Source organism: Sinocyclocheilus rhinocerous, unplaced genomic scaffold, assembly GCF_001515625.1.
Source record: "Sinocyclocheilus rhinocerous isolate Xijiao unplaced genomic scaffold, SAMN03320098_v1.1 scaffold832, whole genome shotgun sequence".
NCBI classification, from domain to species: domain Eukaryota; kingdom Metazoa; phylum Chordata; class Actinopteri; order Cypriniformes; family Cyprinidae; genus Sinocyclocheilus; species Sinocyclocheilus rhinocerous.
In genome coordinates this window covers 122,301-134,940 of record NW_015641039.1, presented here as the reverse complement: position 1 = coordinate 134,940, position 12,640 = coordinate 122,301, and the positions used below count along the sequence as shown (strand labels likewise).

Genomic DNA, 12,640 nt, shown 5'->3' with positions numbered 1-12,640 from the left:
GTGTCAGGTTTCAGAAATTGTGTGACAAGTAAAGATTTTGTGTGTAAGCAGTTGAAAAAAACTGTAAATGCTTACAATTCAAATACACAGATGACTTTCCTGCCCAGTGAACACTGAGATCAATAACACTGTAACAAAAAACTCTTACTAGGATTCAGGAATTATTTTTGCAGCTCAATGTCTATTACAGTATACATAAATTAAATTACAGATACAGATGTATAATTCAGCAATGAACTTTTGGGGAAAAAAATCATTTTCATTTTACTACTGTAAAGTAATCTTGCAGTAGATGAAAAGCACTAGAAAAGTTCAAATACCAAATTGTATTGTATGAACTTGGCATGCACCACAATAATGTACAGTAAAAAATAAAATAAAAAAAATAAATTTAGCATCCTCTGCACATTTGGCCAAATTTCATTACAGTATACAGTACTATAACAGTTTCTTGGTCTCCTGACACAAGACTATAGCTATATATCTAGGCAGTCATTTCTCAGTTCTGCAAAAATACAGTACACATAAAAAATGGTTACAAATCAAATTTGACAGTCACACGCTTGAAGGTGTAGGCCTACAACATGTTCTACAGTTTACTGTACATATAGAATAGTGAAATTTCCATTATCTAATGTACTGGTACTGTGCTGTAATTATACTGTATGTGTAAGTATAAAACCCTTGTAGATGATTGACTCAGCTCTCTCTTCTCTCATGCAGAGATTCTGATTGGTGTGTCATCAGTTTTGCTACCTAATGTTTAACTTACTCATTGTTAAACTTTTTGAGAAATGTGTCTTTGTTTTGAAAAAAGTTTGGGAAAAAAGTGCCAAATAAAATCAGGTATATTAACAATCGATAAAACTGCAATACGACTAGATTCTTACCTAACTCTGCTATTAATTTCTGTGATCGGCATCTTTGATTTCATGTTATTTTTACGGCTTATATCCATGATGAAAATGGAGCGAGCGGTCGGAGAATCGGATCACCAAACAATTACGCGATGAATCTCAGACGGGATTAGATTTCTCAGAGGACTTCTGAGTTAGCTGAAAAGCAGTATCTCATTCACGAGCAAATGTAAAAACAATTCGTTAGTGAACTGGGCCGCGCTTTCTGGTTTTGACTCAAAAAGATCCGGTTCATAAGTAATTTGTTAATGAAGCCGACTACACTGGCACGCTGCGTGTTTTTGCCATTATTTTGCGTTATTCTGTCATTGCCGCGGCTGAAATGTAGCGCATGAAACACTGCTTATTTTATTCTGCGATAATTCTGGGGTGGCACAGCTTTTTCTTAGCGTGGCAGTTGCCACCCCGGTAGATCCGCCCCTGAACACGATGCTGTTGAGTTTATGAATGCAATGACCAATCAGAGGTGTCCAGATGAGTCATCGCTAAACTGCTGGTGTTACTAGCTTGCTGACTGAATACCTCTTTCTGGCGAATTCTCTCGTCAGAAACAACAAAGTGCAAATCTGTGTACGAATCTGTAAGATATTAATTTCATAGTGTAAACAGCTTCAGTGATTTTAATGGGAGTTTTTTAATGGGAGCTTGAATTAGACTTGTCAGTGAAAATGTTCTTTGATGATGCACATGTTCTTTGCTCTCTTTCTGTAGGCTAAGTGTTATGATTAATAGCCTAACTTACAATGTTTTTATTCACATTAACTTTCAATGTTAAATTCACATTAAATATAAACTCAGTCGTATTAAAAATGTTATGGCATGACATTCATATCTGTTAATTAAGTAAACACAGGTTTTTATGCATAGTTAATAGATTACATTATTAGGTTACTTTGGGTGAGCGTGATTTCACCAAGTACAACATGTTCCTGGATCAACATCCTTGTTGATCCTAGAACAACATTCCAATCAACCATTCAGAATTGAGATATAACTTTTCAGGAAATATCTGTTTTAGGCTTAAAATCAGGGTTAGGTGCTTCTACACCCTTGTTAATCAGCTATCATTTCCCACTGATTTTAGGAATAAATTATGGGTAAGGTTAGGTTTAGGGACAATATTTTTGGACAATAATGTTGATCCAGGATCATCAAAAGATGTTGATCCAGGAACATGTCTTCATTGGCAAAATCACGGCGACCGTTACTTTGACCATCGCCCACTATAGATCAACATAATCTATAAAGCTGAGAATCAAGATATTTCATGATATAGCTAATGCGTTTGGGGATGTTTCGAATAAACAGGAAAAAATAAATAAAACATAAGTGCTGTTGGCTGTTGTGTGTCACATGACGACCCATTCAAAAATAATGAGTGCATGACGCCCCTGGTGTTAGTGATGGTGATCTTACATTGTTTCGCATTAGAATTGCCTTTTTATTCATATCTGGACAGCTTGAATTGAAAGTTCTCTCAAAAATGAAAATTCAGTCATCATTTAACTACAGTGCTTATTGCTTATTACAGTGACTTTATTTTTTTCTGTGGAACACAAACATGTTTCAGATGTTTTTAACTTGTATTGACAAAAACAGAGACATTTTTCCCAGCAAATATCATCTTAGTGTCTCACAGAAAAAATGTTTTGCCCCAGATATTACTTTGGTGCCCCCCTTTGAGAAGAGCCTCTTTGTCATGTCCATAGTGAAGCATTAGCATTACAGAAACTTTTTACATTTGGGGAAGAAAAATGTATTTTATTGATTTTGCATGATTTTATATGGAACATTGTGTAATGCCTGCTTTACTTAGAACTGCTTTGAAGTCAGAATGAGGTATGGTTTGGGGCCTAAAGAATAAGATGTATGGGTAACAAGGGGTTTGTGCAGGCCTACAATTGAGCGAGTTTGTCTCTTATGCGGTGAGAGTCATTTTTATTTTGCCACAACACATTTCACAAAGATCATGTTCAATCTCTGAAGACCCATAAAAGTAGTTGAAGTAAGACACGTACAAGGAATTGTAAACTGTACTGGTGTGTGGAAGTTCAATGCATTTAGTAAACAATGTTAACACCTTAAGCGGTATAATTCAATAATTTTTATTTGAAAGTACAAAATGTTTTGTAACAATTAGAGCAAATAAATAACTATAAATAACTTTAAATATGAAAACAATAAATATACTGGGATATAAAAAATTGTGCACAAAGATATATATAAATATATTTAAGTATACTTAAAACAATGAAGAAATATACCCAACATGCATGTGCATCACAACATGCTGGCCGACTGACAATTAATACATATGATCTGAAATGCATAGCATGATTTTACATTTAGTTAGCAAAATATCTGAGTATAGTTTAGGCAAAGAGGCTTATTCTCACCTAAACCAAATAGAAACGTTTTCACAGGTATTTGTAAGAAACATAATTTTTGATAACTTCAAGTTTTCATAGGAAACACATAAGGTAAACATTGTATTAAAGCACTACCCATTAGACAATATAAGCTACTCTAGGTTACATTCTAGGTTTCCTTCATTGCAATTAAATACAAACATCTGAATACACAAATACAATTGCAACATTGAGTTTTTTTTTTTCAGTTTTTGTTTGTAAGGCATTGTTTGCAGCAACGTTTTTGTTCTATGGAATGTGTCACAAGTCAGACCTTTTTTTTTTTTGTCATTAGGCCTTTTTCTGTCATTGATTGTCTGTTAAACTTTTAGCAGGGACTTTGTGTTGTTTGCAATGATGTCCATCCTCTGAAGGTGGGTTCTCACAGCTCTCCGGATCTGCTCCCATGCGTGAGCACTATATTTCTTAAAACACAAGAGGAACATCTTTAGCTGTGTATGACTGATTTGACATTTTATATGGAAGAAAAGAATTCATTTTATTCTTTACAAAGTAACATTAACATTGCAGAATCGCAAAAACAATATGCCTCTTAAGGCACTAAGAAAAATAAAGCTGATGACAGAAATCAGTCAACTAACACATACAAACAATGTAAGAAGCTGTGATATCATATTATACAATCAAACTTACTTCTTTCTTTAAAATCCTCTTTAAAGTCCTGAAGTGCCTTTTTATCCTTTTCTCGTACGACTCCTTATGTGACGGCTTTTGGTATTGGGCCACCTGATGAAAAACCATAAGCAAAATATAAACAATGAGGAAAAATAACATAATTGACAAAATAGCTGTAACAAAAAAATTTGACATTTCATATAACACATTTATTTAATTGCTCTTATTAATTTAGCCTTTTCATCTGAACATCAACATTTTTATGATCCATGTCATATAACAGTTTTGAGGTTAAAAGATTGAGTGGAATCATTCAATCTAAATTCGTGGTCTATTACTATTATGACAATTCCTTTAATTAAAACAAAGGATTATATGTAATTCATAGCATGGAATTCTGATATCAGTTTCTCCTAAGCACAAATACTTTCAGACAAGACTTACACATTCTTTAAGCTCAGATGACTGCCTGTGCAGGTCTTTTAGGAAATATTCCACTGTCTTTGGGTTCCATCGCACTGAATTCATGTGCCCTGTGCCATCCATGAGTTTGATGATATGATCTAAGGTCAAGACAAGAAACTTCACCTGGTCCTCCACCTGTAAGGAGATATAATGCTATGTGTAGGTAACTGGTCCCATAAAAACACTGTTGTGATGTATGCAAGTTTAGTAAGATTTTCACGTCATGAAATCCTGATCTCATTTTCCCCCATTTATTCTGATAGCATATGTTTTTTTTAATGGAATGAAATGTTTGCACTCTGTATTCAATCACAGACAAAAGTTTACAAACCTTAGCATCGCCTATCAAGTTGTACAGGGTCCCTGGAAATGGCACCTTGATATCCTCAGGATATTGTCCACCCTATAAGACAGAGCACAATTTGTAATTTCTGATATGTTCCATAGCTGTTCATCCATCTGCATATAAAAATCTTAAGACTTTTTACATAAACCTACAAAAAAAAAAAACTTTAATTGACTTAAATTTTGTAAATAAAATTGATTAATAACATCAATTCATCTTTGTCAATCAACCACGTTGAATGAATCACTATTGAATAAATCTCTGAAAATTAGTGTGACGAAAAGAAATGGATAGAAGCAAAGATGTTGTAACATAAACAAGGAAACACTTTTACAGTGTATTTTTTTTAAACGCTGAACCAAACAGATGAAACGTGAGAGCATCCCTCAATAGGTAAAACACGTTTATTGCAGTTTTCCAAATAGTCGTGAATCATTCTCTAAGGTTGAATTAACAAGTTACTAAGATAAAAACAATGCATCTGTTGTATAGCCTAAATATCTACTTGAGAGTCTTAAAGACCTTGGAGAAAATGACTGTGGTTGTATTGCGCAGCAGTCTAATGTCTTCTGATGAACATTCACGAATAAATCATGATGCTTTTAAAAGCGTAGGCTACTTACCATTTCCCTAAGCAGATTCAGAGAATCGGCGCTCACCATCCTGTATCGGCCGAGCCATCTGCAAGCGGAGCATTGCTGCAGAGTTAAAAATATCACAAAAATATACGTCCACATTTGAGCTTGTTTCATCTTTGTATACGTGCAGTAGCTTTCTACTGTGTCGCTCGAGAGACTGTTGCAGTGGCATGGTGGAGTTTGCTGGATTTTATTCGGGAGTATGGAAAGGGAAAACGCAGTGTGCAGGTCGGTACTATCCGGCTTACTTTCACTTTCTAGTTGTAGCGAATGCCCATAGACTAGACTACTATACAAAATATCTCATCTGGTCTGCTATGAATAATGAAATCACTTTTAAAAGCAATACATTTTGTACTTAGAAAAGAAGTACATATCTAAAGTACTATAAAAGCATAGGCTACATATTTATAGTTTACTCTTTAATCGTCTTACTATAGACACCTGCGCAAAATGCACACAAACCTACGTGTAACATACGAATTAATGCTAAGCAACTTCAATATAAGTTAAAGCAGTCCCACGGCTCAAAATAATTACCCGATTCCAAAGTATTTCAAGGTCGCTGACGTTTCCAAACGAGAAGGGGGTTATACCTGCGGGTTGTGTACAGAACAACACTTTCTGTTTGAGACGTACTTACGCTTTGTTAACGCCACGTGCTGACGCAACCACGTACAATCGCTCTCACTGGATTTCACCGCATGCACTTACTCTTGGTGCAATGAAATGCAATTTCTCATCTTTTGTCACTGCACGAGAAAAATGGGCTAGCATTGACCATCAGTTTATCCAAATATTTTAATCCAGCATATCTTTCTATATATTTTTTTTTACATAATAATAATAATAATTATAGGCTAATAATTATTTTTAGGCCTATTGTTGTTGTTAAAATATTTTGTAGCATTTTCTTATAGAAAATAATATATTATTAAAAATTAATCCAGGTTATGCCAGCTATAGCAGTGTTTTGGAACAGGGGTAGCTAATTTCGAGGTTGTGAAAAAAAAATATCCTGTGTTTTGGAAAATGATAGCTGGTCAACCAGCTTGCATCTAAATGTCGTTGGTGAAATGGTATGACAATGACAAAAAAAAATAAAAATAATAATTGATAAAACAATTAGTTGTAGGCGTGCAAATTGAATCAAACAAATACAGATAAAAGTGTCTATTACTTTAAATCAAGACTTCTTGCACTCACATATATAAAATCTAACTTGGTTCTTCAAGTTCAGTGTATTTCTGGGCTTATTTAAAATACATATTCGCGCCTCTGTGGATTTTCTCTGGTTCGTTATTACTGGGTGCGAATTTTATGACTTGTTTTATTGTTAGAATTGTCTGTTGCTAGATTGAATCCCTCTTTTTTCAGTATAGTTTAGCCCATCAAATATCTTTAAGCAATCTATAGCCTACGCATGCGTGATTTCAATCAATGAGAACTTGAAAGCACTTTTAAGATGTTGCACTTATTTGCCTGTAGATGGCAAGATTAGAAAAGATCACTTTTATAACGAGCCGCATGGTATTCAGCAGATTACAGGAGGTTTGAAGGATGCTTTGATCGCAGTTTGAAACACGGAACAAAAGTAGCAGCGCAGAAAGTCCTTACAGCAGACACTTTGTTTACGGTATTAGGTCTATTAAAAGTGAAGGAATTATAGAAAGTTACGGGAGAAAACCTTTGCGTGAGAGTGGGCTCCGGGTTTCAGTGTTCACTCATCGATACCTGTGTTTGATGTCTTTCGACTACAGCTGTCGCCTTGACCTTTTCTGTTGAATATTGTATGAGGTCAGAGCCCAAAAGTAATGCAAACTATATTTGAACAACAATAATAAATAAGAAATTACTTTCTCTTAGTCTTCTTATTATGATATACTTTATTTTTATTAATTGTTTTGTGTACTGCTTAAATTATTGTTGGGAAGCAAATAAATAGCATTTTAAATACTAGCCCATCAAATATCTTTAAGCAATCTATAGCCTACGCATGCGTGATTTCAATCAATGAGAACTTGAAAGCACTTTTAAGATGTTGCACTTATTTGCCTGTAGATGGCAAGATTAGAAAAGATCACTTTTATAACGAGCCGCATGGTATTCAGCAGATTACAGGAGGTTTGAAGGATGCTTTGATCGCAGTTTGAAACACGGAACAAAAGTAGCAGCGCAGAAAGTCCTTACAGCAGACACTTTGTTTACGGTATTAGGTCTATTAAAAGTGAAGGAATTATAGAAAGTTACGGGAGAAAACCTTTGCGTGAGAGTGGGCTCCGGGTTTCAGTGTTCACTCATCGATACCTGTGTTTGATGTCTTTCGACTACAGCTGTCGCCTTGACCTTTTCTGTTGAATATTGTATGAGGTCAGAGCCCAAAAGTAATGCAAACTATATTTGAACAACAATAATAAATAAGAAATTACTTTCTCTTAGTCTTCTTATCATGATATACTTTATTTTTATTAATTGTTTTGTGTACTGCTTAAATTATTGTTGGGAAGCAAATAAATAGCATTTTAAATACAGACATGTGTTAATATGTGTTAAATAAACTATTTTTTCCTCGAAATGACTGAAAATTTTCATGTTCAAAATTGTTTTCCCAGTATACCGAAATCTTTCAAAATATACCGACCCTGAAAAATATTTAAAAGATGTGACAACTTGCATAGACATATTAAACGACATAATGACCGATTTGAGAGACAGTGTACATTTTGAAGTATTTATTTTTTTGTGAACATTGGTCAAGTGAGAAATTCACACGTGTCCACACATTTGTTACAAAGACATTTAGACATCCATTGTATGTTACAAACAACATGTAAACGAAACATTCCTTCATAGTAATAATAGCACATTCCAGGATAAACAGTGGATTGTATAGTAGCCTAAAGAACAATAAAAGTTTGTTCGCTTAAAGTAAACATTTTAGTTAGTGTAGTCTAGTTGTTCTACTTAATAGATTTGTTTATAAATAGCAAGCCCAGAGCCGTAAAATACAGTTTAGATAATAACATTAAACATTCATTGATTCATTGATTAATTTTACCATATCGACTTCAATGGAAAATGAAAAGTGCAAAAAAATAAATAAATACAATAAAATAAAACAATAAAAAATAACAAAATAATATTAATAAATTATTGACAACATTTAATTTGCGGCACGCAATGAATTAAATGTATCTTCTGCTAGTCATTCTTCTGCTCATTTTTCTAGTCATTTTAATCAATTTGTCCATAACGACCAGAATGTCCTGGCGCACAGCTTCCCACGCGCAGCAGCTGAAATTCTGTCGGAAAGAAAAGTCACACAGTTAATCAATGCAGATTTGAATGAAGGTATAAACACTTTTTCGTTATTGTTTTGGTCTCGTTTGCTGAGTTTCTCACCTGCTGTGTGAGAAACTGATCGAGCTTTCTGAAGTTCTCGACCAACGTCTCAAGTTCAGAGCTCATCACCACCGGGACCTAGATATTAACAATAACGATTAACGTCCAAAATTGTAAATAATGTAAGTAATTGTTGACTCAGCCCAACTACTGACTTACGAAATTTGATTTAGCTTGTCGGTGGAGATGTTCCATTAGTTCTTGGAATGCATTGTTATTCCAGCAGTGGGTTCTGTTCTTCTTGAAGAGCTCAAAGGTAGAGTTATATGATATCTTCAGTGCCTGAGATAATTCTTTCTGTCCAGGGGAAAAAAAAAAAAAAAAGATCAAACATCCAATGTCAAACTAACAGGATATATAACACCAACAGTCCTGAATATTTCTGGAGACTGCAGAGTGACAGAATGACGCCTGAATGGCACCTGAACCAGCAAATCAAGTTCTTTCAAATCACTTGAAAGCGGGCAGCTGCATTTGAGTGAGGCTGCATTTAAAACTCCGCAGGAAGATAGATCTCTAGGATGTAACATTTCTGTCTTGTATTTTTATATTGTAATTCCGGCAACCACAGCTGCCGGTTTTCTACCGTAAATTTTACGGAATTTTTTTACAGTGTACCTTACTCGGAAGACTCGTGAACCGATAAGACGTCGCTTTTTCCACGTCACGTGGACATGCTCCTTGGCCCTTTGAGAAGAAGAAAAAAAGATGTTGACGAGTGCTTAACACATTTTTAAATAGACACACAGATGATAGATAGATAGATAGATAGATAGATAGATAGATAGATGATTAACCTTACCAGTGCATGCAGAAATTTAATTGTATGAGAAATTGTCTCCTTTTCCTGAATAAAGGATTCTGCAAATATGGACGGAGACATGATAATCCACAGAAAATACAAAAAAGTTCTCATTGTGGTTTTGTATTGACAGCTGTACAGTGCAGAGCAATATGACTAGGATATGGATACTATCTTATGGTAAGACTCTGGCTATATATTGTTCTCCAAATAAATAAAAAAAGAAAGAAAGAAAGAAACTACCCTACTAAATTTGCAATCCCTTCAGCAGGTGACAGCGCGGGAAGCCCAGCGGTATTATAATTGGAAGTTTCAGAAGGAGAAAATGAAAGAATCACGTGCCTCTGTTCGTCGTGGTGGGCGTTCTTTTTCTCACCTTGAAAAGGCAATGAGATGGATAGGATGGCGATGGATAGGAGTCAAACTGGGACTTTCATCCACTATCACTATGTAGACACAATGACATCATATGTATGTCAATACTTACGAAACAAATGAATATAATTAATAAATTATTATAGCCTATTATTTATGCTATCCATACGTTATCTATACCTGTATATTCTGTTCTGTCTTCCTGTTTTGTGTTAGGTATATATGCAAAAATGAATGTTAAAACACGATTTAAAAGCGGCTGTATATGTGTTCTCAGAGTGACATCATCAAACCGTTTGTGTAAGGTGATGACACAACTGGAGCGGGAGGTAATTCCTCGTTGTTACAGGGCATTGTTTACATACAGAGCATTTCACTTTCAGTTTCCACAATGACCTGTATACGCTCTCCCGTAGAATTCCTTTAGCAATTCCACATGAGCCGCATATTATGACGCAATTGATTTTTGTTCCATACTTTGTTTAAAAATCGTTTATCGATGCTGCAAATTTCCTTTCCTTTCCTTTCCTTTCCTTTTTTTTTATTTAAATTTTTTTTTTTTAAAGAACCTAATCATTTTAATCCAGAAACATATTCTGTTTGTGCAAATCACATTATTGTGCCACATGGACGACGAACAGGCTACATCTCTTGAAAAAAAAAAAATGTTTGTAGCTACACCTAGGCTAAATACGAGAAGAAATATTGGAAACATAAAAATAAATAAATAAACAGTAAAAAGTGAAAATGTAAGCAAAGTGTGGTTTTCAGTTTAAAGGAAAATGAGTTAATTGCCTATATCTTTCGTTGTCCTGTCTGGAAAATTCATTCCAAAATCCCAGTCAAAGTTTCTTATGCTACATTTAAAAAAAAAAAAAAGTACCATTCATCTTGAAGGGCCAAATCATTGTTGCTCTTTCCAATAATATTCATAATAAATAATATATGAAGGAATTTTGACCTTAATATAAGCTATTAAATATGGCAAAATTAAAACTAATAATAAATTAAAAATTTAAAATTTCTCATGTTAAATGTAAAACTGGGTGTCTTTACATAGCCTATAAAAGCTTAAAATAGAGAATTAATTTTATGATGCTTTAAATACCAATATTGTGGTAAAACCAAAGGTAACACATGGGATTTACTCTTTTTAATGAACAGACCTATGCGACACTGGTAATTAGGGAATATTAGCTAATCATCCAATAACAATACACTCTTAAAACAGAAAACATACAGCTTATTTTTATTTCCGTCCTGAAGTAAAACTCAGACAGCACTATTTCAGTATCTATCTAAAATCTAAAATATCTAAAATCATTATTAGCCTAGAATTTATCACCCCCGCGTTATTGCAAAGCTCAGTCGGTAGGGGGCAGTGCAAAATAAGCTTTTCTAACTATTTTATAAACGTTTTTAAAAAAAAATAAAATATGGTTATACATAATTTTAATAATAATGTATAAAAATCAAAAAAAGATATTGTATGCGCTCCAAAAAGATAACCAGTCCGTTCTCAGGTGCAAAAATCAAGAAAAATTTGATCAACTGAAAAAACAGACCAAAGAGCAGCATGAGCTGAAACGTCTGCTCTTTGCTCTGTTTTTAAGATACGTTTCACTTTTTTGCACTTTTGTCACCCTGTAGATGTTAAATTAAAGTAATTTTTGTGAGAGACCCTTGCCTTGGTCTAATTGTGTGTCTTTCAGTGTGCTGACATTTTAGTTTTTTTGGTTGTTCAATAATAATGTATAATAATCAGTTTTGGCTGCACCATAAGTTATACATTTTATAATAATACATTTTGATAGAGAAAATAATTTGTATAGTTCAAATTGTTTCCCACCTGACACAAATGATATATTCAACTATCCCTGCGTTCCATTCGGAGGGGCTCATCCCTTATGCCCGAATCCCTTCAAAGGGTTTACCCTCCGGAGTGAGAGCTTCGAAGGGTTGAAGGGTGTAGGGGACCAAACAACTGTTTCTTGAAGTGCCCTTCTGCGTCATCATCACGTGCCCACACGGAGGCGCCGTCATCATGCAAAGAATCTGCGCAAAGGATCATGGGAGCTCAAGGTGTCCATCAGGGCTGCGTTCAGCCCAGACAAAAACGGTGCAAAACGTTTTTTAAACGGAAACGGTGGTGCGTTGAACACACTGTTCTGATGACGCAAGAGTTGCAACTATGGCAGCTGAGAAGACCATTCTTTGTGTTCTTTTTGAAGAATTTTCGGAGCCTGATGAAATCGGTATAAATACGTGTTTAATACTGCAAAATACGCTCGATGGTACAGTCATTGCCCTTGCCCTCCAGAATAAAAGAGAACATCCCAATCAAATGAAGGGATTTGTGGAAACTGTGATTCCTAATTATTGTGATCCAACATTTCCCTCGCATTTCAGGATGAAAAGACAAACATTTCAGGTGAAGGATAATCCACTTCTTACCTCCAAGACTGTGTTATGATCTATATGACCTTATTATTTTTATTGTGAGTATTAGGCTTATCATTATTGCTGATCACTGTTGTTGTGCTATGATATTGTAATATTTACCATTACATAATCAGAGGGGTATAGAAAAGTTTATGAAAGTGTCACTCCACAATACAATAGCAAAACATATAAATATGTATAGTATTTTT

The 12,640-nt window shown here is 34.5% G+C and overlaps 1 protein-coding gene and 1 long non-coding RNA gene across 3 annotated transcripts in view; both read right to left on the bottom strand.

The window, feature by feature from the left end:
* Window positions 1-3,477: 3,477 nt before the first annotated feature.
* Window positions 3,478-6,011, bottom strand: LOC107754313 (interferon a3-like). 2 transcript variants are annotated; one of them, XM_016570708.1, is made up of 6 exons: window positions 5,951-6,011; window positions 5,396-5,453; window positions 4,758-4,829; window positions 4,406-4,561; window positions 3,980-4,072; window positions 3,478-3,750 (listed from the first exon to the last, which is right to left on the bottom strand). In XM_016570708.1, exons 2-6 carry the CDS (start codon window positions 5,432-5,434, stop codon window positions 3,646-3,648), a joined length of 465 nt encoding a protein of 154 aa, XP_016426194.1. In that variant the 5' UTR covers window positions 5,435-5,453; window positions 5,951-6,011; the 3' UTR covers window positions 3,478-3,645. The 2 variants fall into 2 exon arrangements, with proteins under 2 accessions (XP_016426194.1, XP_016426193.1); XM_016570707.1 differs by lacking the exon at window positions 5,951-6,011 and having other exon boundaries at window positions 5,396-5,524.
* Window positions 6,012-9,025: 3,014 nt separating this feature from the next.
* LOC107754299 (uncharacterized) overlaps window positions 9,026-12,640 on the bottom strand; it is a 19,247-nt gene continuing 15,632 nt past the window's right edge. The window contains exons 2-3 of the long non-coding RNA XR_001641569.1: window positions 9,431-9,499; window positions 9,026-9,109 (exon numbers count right to left, since the gene is read on the bottom strand). This is a non-coding gene — a long non-coding RNA (uncharacterized LOC107754299). The remainder of the gene's footprint in view (window positions 9,110-9,430; window positions 9,500-12,640) is intronic.